A 12,231-nucleotide genomic window follows, 5' to 3' on the forward strand; every position below is an offset into this window, starting at 1 on the left:
CAGTGTCTCTACTATTCAGTCCATGATTTTAAGTGTCTAGGAAAGTTATGGATGTAAGCTCCCAGGCTTATCGTTTGAAGGTGTTATGCAGGTTTCCTTTGAGGATGAGGACTGAGAGGTCACATACAGAGTGATCACTTTGTGAACAGTTTTCACCCACAGACGATAGGGTGTTTTTTTCTTTTATCATTTTTCTGTGCAAGTTCATTTGAGCACGTAGTGAGTATCTCATTGCAGCCACTTAGTTGCTACTGGGGCATTTAGTGCACTGGATGAGGTACACCACATCTTGTGATAGGCATGTGTAGGACCCAGGGATCTTGAAAGGTGCGTTGTTGGGGGTGTTGATCATTGTAGAAGCAGAGATATGTCTGCAGGTTTTGCATCTGTTATTGTGGCAGGTTCTGGGGCCGCTTTGAGTTTGTGTGCCCTGGTGTGCGGGGAGCTTGCTTCTGATGATGAGCTTGGAGAAGTTGGGGGGGTTGTTTGAAGGCCAGAAGAGGGGGTCTGGAAAGATTTATTTCAGGATGGGGTTCCCATCAAGTATGGGTTGTAATTTTTCGATGGTACCCTGTATGGGTTCCATTGTGGAGTGGTAGGTGACAACTAGGGGTGTGTGGTCAGAGGGGGCATTATTTCTCTATTGAAATAGGTTTTCTTGGGTTATTTGTGTGGCCCGTTCCATGATGTGATCTACTTCTCTGGTGGAGTGTCCTTTGGTGCCTGCACTGGCCCCTACACAATCCAGAAACAAGGGTAAAACAGGGAAGTTAAAGCCACCCTTGTCCCCTGTTTTCCTGGAAGCACAGCACAGATGGGTTTAAATATGTCACAGGATCATATCTAGAAAGTCCATAGGTTTGAGATCTTTCTCAGATCAGGGCAGATTCACCTCCAAACTCTGCAGTCCAATATGCAGCAAACAAGTCTAAGAGTTTATTTTTCTTCATTTAAGTTTTATTTGAATATTTTATGGCTCCATTGCAAAATAAGAAAGAGAAATTTACAATGAAGAAATATTATTTAAAATAAATATCTTTCACATACAGATATATATTACAGAACACATTGTATATACATACACAGACAGGATTTATTTACCTAACACTATGTTCCAATACAGGCCGATTTCCAATTTACATTTATTTATTTATTTAGTAAGCACAAAACCCTTCTCTGAATGTGACTATCAGATAGAGTAGAAGCAACTAATTATCAATATTTATTTGAAGAAATCTTTCCAGTGCTGTGGAATGTATTTTCAGACCAGCTATGATCAGGATGTCTGAAGAGTTTTGTCTGTTTTTATTTATTTGCTCTGTAATGCTTGTTGATTTAAATATCAATAAACATGGGCTCACTATAATCCTATCTCCAAGAAATTGTAGATATAATGTATTCCCCGCCCCTGGAAATAAATGCGTAAGTCATAGCACGGAAGGATGAATACTGTGACTAGCTGGATATACCCAGCACAATTCAGAGCCCAGCCCTGTATATTTTGACAGATGTCCATATTTCTTTGTGTTGCAAGAAGTTTGAGGCTGGATGAGCTGGGTGCAACATGCAGACTGTGCTGTCTTCCAACCTGTGCAAAGTGGGAGTGAATTTTTTAAAATTGTTTTACTGAGTGATTTATAAGCCCATTAAATGTTTAGCTGGACTAAAAATTGCACATTTATCTAATACCTGGACCATCTGAAGCTTTAGAAACTGTTTTCAAACAGAACAGGGAGTCAGCTGTCTTGGAAGAGTAGCCAAATTACTGACTTTTGTTAAAACGCTCTTCCTAATCCTTTAATAGCTGAAATTGACTTTTATGATTCTGAAGTTCTCACAATTCATTAAAAGCAATAAAGAGTCTATTGGGGATTAAATCATTTGGTCCATGGGAATCAAAGATGTGCTCAGTATTGTACAAGACAAAAATAATATTAATACTCCCCCTCCCTCATCTCCTGTCTCTGTGAGGCTCACAGAGTAAAGGCAGCATTCTGCAAAACCTTACAACCAAAAGTAGTGCTTACTACTCATCCCAGTAGTACGAATTTGCATGATTGGGTCCTAGAACACAGACATACTGTAGATCAGGACCAATTACCTCCACCAAAGCTCCCCTCCCATCTACCCAGGACAATTAGCAATATGGGAAGGACAGGGTGGTTGTGAGCCCTTGACACCTATTTGCAATCCCCAAAGAAAGATAAGGCTTTTTTTTTCTTCATCCAATTATTTAATGTTGGGCTGCAGTAGGTATTTGGTCTTTACAGGCCTCAGAGAATAACAGGTCTTTATGAGGAGGTTAAAAAGGGAAAGGAAGGGCCAGCTGCCCTTGTATTGGGCGTGGAGGAAGGCGCGAAGATGGGCCTAGAGAAATAAACTCAGAAGGCTGTGAGTGGAGCTGTGCGAATAATGGATTTTCTGGTTCATTGGCCATTCTGGAAAATTAAAAACACCGAACCGCTTGGGTTGAACTGACAGGTTTCAGAGTAGGAGCCGTGTTAGTCTGTATTCGCAAAAAGAAAAGGAGCACTTGTGGCACTTTAGAGACTAACCAATTTATTTGAGCATAAGCTTTCGTGAGCAGCCGATGAAGTGAGCTGTAGGAAAGCTTATGCTCAAATAAATTGGTTAGTCTCTAAGGTGCCACAAGTCCTCCTTTTATTTTTGGGTTGAACTGAAACTGTTCAAAATTTTTGGGAAAACAAAAAGTTGGGAAAAAACTACAGTGTCCAGTCAAACAAAACGTTTGTTTCACTGCTGACCACGTCTGATTATTTTACACATTTTCAAAACAGTCAATTTGAACTGAAAAATCAAAATGTCATCTTTTTTGAAAGGAAACATTTTGATTTTCTCTGAGTCCTTTTTAAGGGATTTTGTTTGTTTTTCTCACCAATTTGGCAAAACCGACACAAATTCACCAAATGTTTTTGTCCCTGAAGAGGCAGGGCGCATTGGCCCATTGACATAGAAAGAATATGGGTCATGTTAATAGATCAGATCCAAGGTGTAGGCCAGGGCAGAGCTGAGCAGGGAAAAGTGAATGAAGAGTTCAAGCCGAGATGGTAAACAAGGGAGAGCAATTTTTTGGTATGGTGTGGTACCACTTTTAGTTAATTAACAACCTCTGTGACTCAGCTAGTGTTTTCTGGTCCTTGAAGGGTCACTTAAGGCAGATTACATGGTCATTCTAAAGTTGTTTGACTTGTTTTTTAAAACCCATATATTTGCCATGGGCAAGGCACACATTCCCCTGTTCACCCTGTGTGTCACCTTACTTGGAATAGGTCTATTTGGGTCTAGTTGTAGAGGGAGGTACCGTTCACCAGGAGTAAGGAAAGCAGAATCTGGCCTTTAAAGGCTAGTTTATTGAAGAAATGAGCTTTCAGACTCAGCAAAGAGCACAGATGAGAGTTTATAGTTTTGTAGTGTGACACCTTTTAAAATTTCATTTTGATTTAGGGGACTTTCCCCCAAACATCTCACGGGGCAGCTTGATTACAAGTTTTTCATATACACAAAAACCAACCAACTTGCTTCTCTTGTTCCATTCCTAATTAATCATGAGCACACTGAACTGCCAACAAAACAGGGGTAAAAGGCCATGTTTGAGGAAGCTGTCACTGATGCAGAATGGCTGCCTATAAGAGTTGAAGAGTATCTGATAATCGCAGTTCTTTTCTGCACGGCTAATTTGTTTACACTTGTCAGAATGGCAAATGCGGCCTTGAACCAAATCCAGCTCTGAGATTATGACCAGCCTATACGTGGGCAAAAAGAAGGGCTATTGTTTTCCCATACTGTACTTCTTGTCTATTCACATCTGAAAGAAGTTCACACCGACCCAGAGTGGAAACAGCTATTTTAACTGTCCACTGCACATGAGACTTCCACAGCAAAAATTCCCATGTTAAAGAAATGAGAGTATTACAGCAGGGGAAATTTTCGGTAAACTGAGTTATATGGATGGAAAGACAAACTCAGCTCTGAAGCCAGTTATAAAACTAAGATACTAATTACACTATGTCCACAATCCATTGTAATGGGCTACTGGGGATTGATGTAAGTTCTGTGTTATTAGTATGGCTTTCCATTTAAGCAACTGAATGGGACACAAAAGCTAAGTGCCACATCCTGCTTCCCCTCTGGGGGCCTGCAAGGCCCCAAATGCTATGGAAATGCCACCTTCCGGCTGAGCAGGATGCTAGGTAGTAACCATGCGCCAAAAGGCTTCCGCAGCCCTCTGCATGCCACAGAGCATGCTACATAGTGGCTCTCTGTGCAGGACTGTGGAAAGGAGCATTGTAGAAGGACTGGGGAAATGGCAGGGGCTTACTGACCCAATCCCCTATGAAGCAAGATGTGGCTCTCTCCAGTGCTTCTCTTCCTAGCAGCCATAGCCCAGCTAAGCAAGAATCTAGCTGCAGGTTTGAGGGAGGATTCTAACCCATGTGCATTCCCCTTTTCAGTTGGACTTCATGCAGGGAACCATGGTTTGGGTTTATGTGATCTTCTTGTCTTGAAACACTCTGGCACATGGTCTTGCATGGCCTACAGGCTGTTTTCAGCAGACAAATATGGTTTGCCATTCCGAGCAACTTTCAAGTAGCTGTGATCTCAGATGTTGCCTGCTGATGATGGAACCTTTGTGACACAGGCGAGGAGGGTGGCTTCTGACTTTCCATATTAGACCTGAGTGAAAGAAAGGAAATGTTTGTGAAACTGAAATAAAACAATGTGTGTGTGTGAATGCACTCTCAATACAGAGCGAGGCGATAAACCTACATAGGGAGAGGGCTCTAATGAGCAGCCAAAGATTTAACATGATCCTATGGTTTGAAGCTGAAGCAAGACAAATTCAGACTAGAAATAAGATGTAAATTATTCAGAGTGAGGGTAACTAACCATTGGAATGAGTAGGCATTGGCCATCACTGGAAGTCTTTAAATCAAGACTGGATATCTTTTCAGACGATATGTGCTAGCTCACTCAGAAGTTATGGGCTTGAATGCAGGAATCACGGTGAAATTCCCTGGCCAGTGTTAAGGAGGTAGTCAGACTAGATGACCATAAAGGTTCCTAATGGCCTTAAAAGCTATGAATCTATGCACTCTGTTGAAATGCATTGGACTAGGGGAGATTTATGGAGGGACCAAATGGAAAAACATTAAGTATTTGTTTAAAAAGGATAGGGATTGTCACTCCTAAGCAGGGCTAACTGGACAGTCTGAACAGGCCCTGTGCTCTGTGATTCTCTGTGATTAGACTAGGAGCCAAGAGTTCTGGGTTCTATTCACAGCTCTTCCACTGACCTGCCGTAACTTGGCCAAGTCACTTAAGCACTCTGTACCCCAGCTGCTCTATCTGCAAAATGATACTTAAAGACACACCGAGATCTACAGGTGGAAAATGCTATATAAGAGTTATTAATGCCAATTTGTATTAGAAATCTAAAAAAGTGGCATTACAGTCACATCAACTATTACATTATCTAGCTATAAATCTATTTACACACACCTATAGGCATATGTATTCACACACACTCACCTTTCCTAATAGCAGCAGCAGCAGCCACAGACTCCATATTTTCCAGCCTTTATTTCTATCTCGTCAAAAAACAACTTTTGTCCTCTTTCAGCTTCCACATAATTATCATAAACCACCTCCAACACAGCATTTCTGTCTGTCCAACTGAGAGTTCCTTTGATGTCCAAGATTATATTCAGATGTTCTTTCCTTTCCAAAAGTACCAGGAATCAGACCAGTAAAACAGAGGAGACAAATATGTTTGCTTGATAAGACCCAATTACAAAGAGCAGAGTCTTGGAAACTATTAAACTTCAACTGCTGATAAATTGGTTTCTAACACCTATGGCCACCCAGCCTGTTATAGCTGTATTTAAAATTATGATCTCACCTAGCCAAAGCTTTTCCTGACCCAGTTCTCTAGTAAGAGCAGACCAAGACTGTTTGATTGTTTGGAAGGTTGGTTTTTATGGTGACTCCACATTTTATTTTTAAAAGCATTTTTTGTACCCTTTCTGCAAAGAGATGGTGACCTCTTGGTCACCTGGAAGATGTTTTTTTCCTCTGTGTGGTAGTTGCTTGACTGAATTGAATGGTCACTTATCACCCTATTTAATGATGCGGGCAATAAGAACCCAAGTCAGATGTGATGTAAGCAGATGTGACGCCATTGAAGTCAATGACATTGAACCAGCGCTAGCTTTGGCCCTAAGAGACTACGATCAAAACGGGTATTTTTCCGAGTACTGTCTGTGCATATAAGTTAACTTGGAAAAATACAGTTACTAGAACAGGGCATCAGAAAAATGATGGAAGGAATTGAAGGAAAAAAACCAGAACAGTTTGACAAACTGAGATTAGCTACAATTTCATTTTTGGAACTAAAAGTCAATTTTAGTTCCTACTGTCAGTTTCCTGTGTGAAATGTAAGTGCTGAACGCAAGTTGGATAAAGTATAATTAACGACACACAAAAGAACGACGTTAGAAGAATGTTAAGGTTGCCAAGTTAAACATTCAAAAGTTAAGAATTGCCTGAATTAAGATTGTTGGTGCAATGCTAATTTGGCCCCCTTGTGCATGTGCATTATGATATAGTCTTTAATTACATGATCACATGCGACTTTTTTCCTCTGGACCCCTGCCTCATTCAGTGCACAGAATGGGAAATGTCAACCCAAATGGTCAACGTTTGATAGTTATAAGCAACTGAAAACAGGATCTAATAATGGAGGTGTCAGGCAGCCTTAACTATAGATGTTGGTACCAGCTCTGACTATAATAATCCCAAAGCACAGCCAAGAAGGTGCACAGGTAGTGTATTGGATAACAAATATTGTTACAGGATTTATGGCTGTAAATAACCAGCTAAGCAGCCTGAATAATCCATGAAATGCCTTACCTTATATCTGGAAACTTGTGGACAAGAATCACAAGCTGTATTTTCATTGCTTCGATGTCAGTAAGTAGAATAAACTCTAGGATTCCTTCAATAGGATCATCCAGTGAAGCAGTTCTAGGGCCCTAGGGATATAAGAACATATGCATTCAACTGGAGTGGCAGAGGAAGTAGAGTGCACTGTGAAGATCTGGCTTCAGGATCAGACTTGGGTCACCTACTTGTGGACCAGAAAGAGCTACGAGCATTGCAGGGGTTGTGTGCTATTTCCCCCCCTCCCCAAATGTAAGAATAAAGTAGAATCTAATCATGCAACTGCATTAGCATCCCCTACTGGTCAATACATGCAGCTGCATTATTGCCAGCTTTAAACAAGCCCAACAAAAGAGCGAGGCTATGAGGGGGTGAAATTCGAACAAAAAGACAAAGTGAAAAAAGGGTTTGATCCTGCATGGATCTGTGCACTCCTGCAGGACTGAACCCTATAAAAGCAAGCAAAGAAATATTCCTTTTTTAATGACATTTGATAGATGAGGATTGGAATGAACTGCCCAGAGTTAGCTTCAGATCTTGCTCACATTTTGAGTAGGAAGGTAATAAGAGTAAATTGCTACTCTGAATTATTTATGCCACAATATCAGCATAAATTCTATGGCAAAGCAAAGCTAGGGAATGTGCTGTTCAAATTAGTTCAGGACAAGCACACATTCCCACGATATCTACTTAGCACCAAGAATAAGACTGGATTTTCCAAGAGCTAGCACATCTCTGCACTGAACATAAATTCAAAAGATAATATTTAGAGAAAACCCTCCTCTCTCTCTTCCTCTGCATTGCAGAAATACAGACTGCGTGTAGCTCTGCATACCAAGAAAACTATAATTATTGCCGGGTTTTTTCTCCCTAACATACTCAAACTGTACAATATTCCCTGTTTGTCAAGCTCACTATTATCATATGTTATTTATTACAGAGTGCCAAAAAGGTCTACACAGAGAGGCAGGAAGACAAGATCCTTGATCTAAAATAGCCAAAGTGTAGGTGACTGAGCAGTAATGCTTAACACAATCTTGTTCGCTCTTCTTTTACAATATATGTAATTATTATTTAGCAAACACTTCTTTGAGGGGAGGGCTGGGAGTTTCAACATATGTTTTGAGAAGGGACTTGAAAGGGGAAAGCATGGGCACATGGCAGGCTAGGTCAGGAAGCAGATGCAACCATGGTAGTAACTGCATGCATAAATTAAGTATGCAGTTGAGCATATATCTTGCATGCACAATTATGCACCTAACTTGACTGAACATCAGCCTGCATTTTTAAGTATATTTCTTCTAGCAAGGTTTTCAGTGCTAATACCCTGAGCAATGAGAGAGGAAAGAGCATGGGTGACGGGAGTGGCATTTTACCAACTGCATGCAGATTGGTTCTTCAACCTGTGTATATTATAGATTGTGTGTGCTTATACATACAATTAGATTTTCTTGGATTGCCTATGCATTGCCTAATTTAGTGATAAGATCAGCTCTTCTTCCATGTCTTATACAATGCTGAGCACAGCATTAATGGCAAGTTTAAGAGCTATCTGTTAGAGATTCTTTTTTTGTTTTTTAAATAACATATTTCTGGTGGTCTCTGAAAGTTTTAAGCGCTCTTTAAATGGCCTACTTAATACAATAGACTTTAAAAGTACTAGCAGTTTTCATTTTTCCATACTGAGACTAATGGATTAATTGCAGTGAGTCTGAGCTTTTTCCAAGGGAGACTAAAAATTTTTGTTTATTTATACAGAGTTCGAATTACTGACAACCAGTTTACTGCAGCTCTCACTGAGGATAGAAAGGAGGATTGTCAAACCCAAGCAGCCAAAAATAATGAGTTGGGCCTAAGAAATCATGTGATTGACTTAAAATTAATAGATTCTTTAAAATAATTAATTTGGGGTCTTTTTATTTGTGCCATTTAGTTTCTGAGCCCTTTGGGTTCATGTTTTCCAGCTTTTCTCTCCAACCGTAAGGCTGGTAACTTAATTTTTTTAAATGAAAGCTAAGAGCCTGATGTAATCACATGACTCCAGTAGCTGGGGGATTAGGAAAAATGCCAGATGTTGAGAGATTTGCTATAAAATCAAAAGGGCTGGCAATACTACAAAAGCCTCTTTTCACATCCCAGACTGCTGTTTGCATGCACTTCCTTCTGATTTCACACAAAACATCCAGCCTCCTTTGGAAATTCATCTGTTCTGGATCCACCTGGCCTCTGCTTTGCTTTATCTTGTACTCACCAGTAATTTATTTGGGAAAATGTACCAGGTAGCCAAGAATTACAGTATTCTTAATTATAATACATTACTAGGCCCTCTGCAGTGCATTTCACCCATCTCTCTACATGTGCTTTACAAACCTTCATGATAATCCTGATCCCTCTGAGATAAGTAAAAGAGATACAGCAAGCCCTTTACCCACTACTGAAATGCAGCAACTTCTGTAGTGGAACACGGAAGCATCCAACCGCCTGTCAGAGCAGGAAGTGAGAAGGATACCGTATCCAACTGAAACTATACTACAGCAGACCTTTGAGGAGAGTGTAGGAGACTATCAGTTCTATAGGACTCTGCATTGCCCACCTGGCAAAAGCCGTACGGTAGAGCAGCATAGACAACGTCACCTGTTCTACTGAGACAATTGCCCCCTGAAGTACAATGGGCCTAGCTGATGTAATTGACTCACCCCAGTTTTGAGCCTCTCACTATTTCCTGTTACAGGGGAAAAAGTAGAAATCTTGTGGTTCCCCCTACATTCCAAAGCTACAAACTAACAATATTTTGCACCACTGATAGCAGATTTGAACTGCCAACATGATGTCTTGAAACATGACTGATGTTTATGAATGGGAAGCTGGGTATCAGTTTGTTAAGTGCTCCTGTTCCATTCAGAAATGTGCTGCTCATTGCCCAGGTTCTTGTACTTGGTGGTGGAAAGAGTAAACATAACACTGCAAAGCCAAATCAAAGACTTACGAAGCATTCTTCAAAGAGTGTTTGCATTGCCCTGTGATCTGCTTCAATTTTGTTGGCAATTTTCCTCCGCTTTGCAGAAGATGACTTCCCAGAAGCAATTAGGAGAGCCTGAACATACTCAGTGATAATGTTGTGATGGACAGTCTGGATGAGGGTCTGTTCCAGACAAAGAAACAAAGATTAGCCTCTTTGTGCTGAGTGTGGCTATGAGTAAAGGCCGATTCTGGATAGAAAGACACTGACCACTTTGGTTTCACTCAGAAGCAGGCCCCAATCTTCCCCCTCTGAACCCTTTTAAAGAGTCTTGCAGTGCTAGTCTGACACATGGATGTACTATGGTGGGCACAATCTGTTTAGAGACTATGGGCGATGAGGGCCATGTAAGTACTTAAAGGGAATGAGAGAGCTCTAGCCCTCAAATATTACTAAGAAAAGACAGTTTATTGGACAAAACTACAGATCATTAACAATTTAAATCAGGTCAGTTTTAGACTGCAGTCAAAGCACGTAGGAAATCTCTAACCCTACCCCAAACAAACTTAGCAACACAGTCAGTTCTGGCTTAGTGTTCTACCCCAGCACTGCTACCTGACATGGCATTCGTGTGACACAATGTCCAGTGACAGGTTCTAACGAACAAACAGAGTAGCTCCAAAGTTCTATGTTGCAATGCTTTTTCTATCTTTGAATTGAAATTAGTGGTGGTGAAAGGTGCCATATTTACAGATGTGGAATTGGAAGTCTTGTTTTTAACCATAGGACATGCATAGCACAGGCAGCAGCAATGCAAACTTCCCCTTAATGAAAGGAAGGATAGCCAGGTGTTTAGGGTACTAGCTTTCTATATGGGAGACGCAGGTTCAAATCCCTGCTGTGCCACAGACTTCCAGTGAGACCTTAGGGAAGTTATTTAGGTTTCTCTTGGCCTTCATTCTCCACCAGTAAAATAAGGATAATAGCAAGTCCCTACTTCATAGGGATGTTCTGAGGACAAATGCATTAAAAATTACAAGGGTTTCAGATACAATGGTAATGGGGGGCCTTAAAAGTGCTTAGCTAGACAGATTGCTACAGCCATGACCGGGTGAGGCACCTTTTAAGGTAGTCCAACCCCCTCCCCTGCCTGTTTCCATGCCCCTTCCTTTCCTGGCTTCTCTGCTAAGATCACAACAAGAGTTGTAATTGTAATAGTGGTTTTTGTGATGTTAACACCTGTCTGTTAGGAACCAGACTGAGACTATCAGGACTTCTTCTAAACTGCTTGGGGCTAAACGGGAGTTGGGGTTAACTCTGAAATACGTAGCAATCCCAACATCCACTAGCATGGTTTGTGGTGGTTTTTCTTAGTAATATCTTGCTTATTTCTTACCTCATAGGTCTCTGTATTTTTCATCTCAAACCTTGAAAAACTGGACCGTAAGCAGTCTAGAAATCTGTCAAAATCACTATGACCTTTTCTGAAGTGAGCCTTCAGTGCCACCTGAGGAACAGGAAATAACTGACGTCAACGGCAGACCATGTAGAGACATCACAGAGCTGGTATATGGGCTTTGTTTCTGTTTGCTCCATCCACTTTTAGAGGTGGAGTCATTCAAGTGCTGCAGCTTCTTCTTTTCATTCCCTTGTTTCAAATGATGAGCAAAGCGAGGAAAGCAGGGAAACAACTAAAACCCAAGATGGACTAAATTAACGTGCTGAAGCCCCAACACTGGAAGACCTCAGACTGTGGAAGAGACCGGGTGGGGAAGGCAATATCTTTTACTGGACCAACTTCTGTTGGCGAGAGAGGCAAGCTTTGGAGCTATACAGAGCTCTTCTGCAGGTCGGGGAAACTTACTCAGAGTGTCACAGCTACATACAAGGTGGAACAGATTGTTTAGCATAAATAGTTAACACATATTTCAAGGAACCATTGAAGGTGAAGTGGCCCATTAACACCCCTCCAATCATAGGGAAGAATGGGTGGGAAGGAAGTGGGGGGGGTTGTTAATGGGTTATAGATTTTTTGCAATAAACCATAAACCCAGGTCTCTGTTCAGTCCATGATTTTTAGTGGCTCGCAAAGTTATGAATTTAAGCTCCCAGACTCATCTTTTGAAAGTATTGTACAGGTTTCCTTTGAAGATGAGGACTGATAGGCCAGATATAGAGTGATCTCTTTGTGAAAAGCGTTCACCCACAGGTGACAGGGAGGTTTTGTCTTTCATCATTTTCCTGGGTGAGTTCATGCAAGACTGTAGTAACTGTCTGGTTTCACCCACATAGTGGCTACTGGGGCATTTAGT

The 12,231-nt window shown here is 41.1% G+C and overlaps 1 protein-coding gene across 4 annotated transcripts in view; it reads right to left on the bottom strand.

The window, feature by feature from the left end:
- Positions 1 to 2,640: 2,640 nt before the first annotated feature.
- LOC140913399 (exocyst complex component 3) overlaps positions 2,641 to 12,231 on the bottom strand; it is a 37,269-nt gene continuing 27,678 nt past the window's right edge. The window contains exons 8-12 of one of the 4 annotated variants that reach the window (XM_073349728.2): positions 11,316 to 11,426; positions 9,947 to 10,102; positions 6,931 to 7,052; positions 5,551 to 5,739; positions 2,641 to 4,695 (exon numbers count right to left, since the gene is read on the bottom strand). In XM_073349728.2, the coding sequence (XP_073205829.1) occupies positions 5,556 to 5,739; positions 6,931 to 7,052; positions 9,947 to 10,102; positions 11,316 to 11,426 (573 nt within the window). In that variant the 3' untranslated portion in view covers positions 2,641 to 4,695; positions 5,551 to 5,555. Of the gene's footprint in view, positions 4,696 to 5,550; positions 5,740 to 6,930; positions 7,053 to 9,946; positions 10,103 to 11,315; positions 11,427 to 12,231 lie in introns of those variants that run through there. The other 3 variants (XM_073349731.2, XM_073349730.2, XM_073349732.2) reach the window with 3 other exon arrangements.

This window comes from Lepidochelys kempii, chromosome 6 (assembly GCF_965140285.1).
Source record: "Lepidochelys kempii isolate rLepKem1 chromosome 6, rLepKem1.hap1, whole genome shotgun sequence".
Lineage (NCBI taxonomy): Eukaryota > Metazoa > Chordata > Testudines > Cheloniidae > Lepidochelys > Lepidochelys kempii.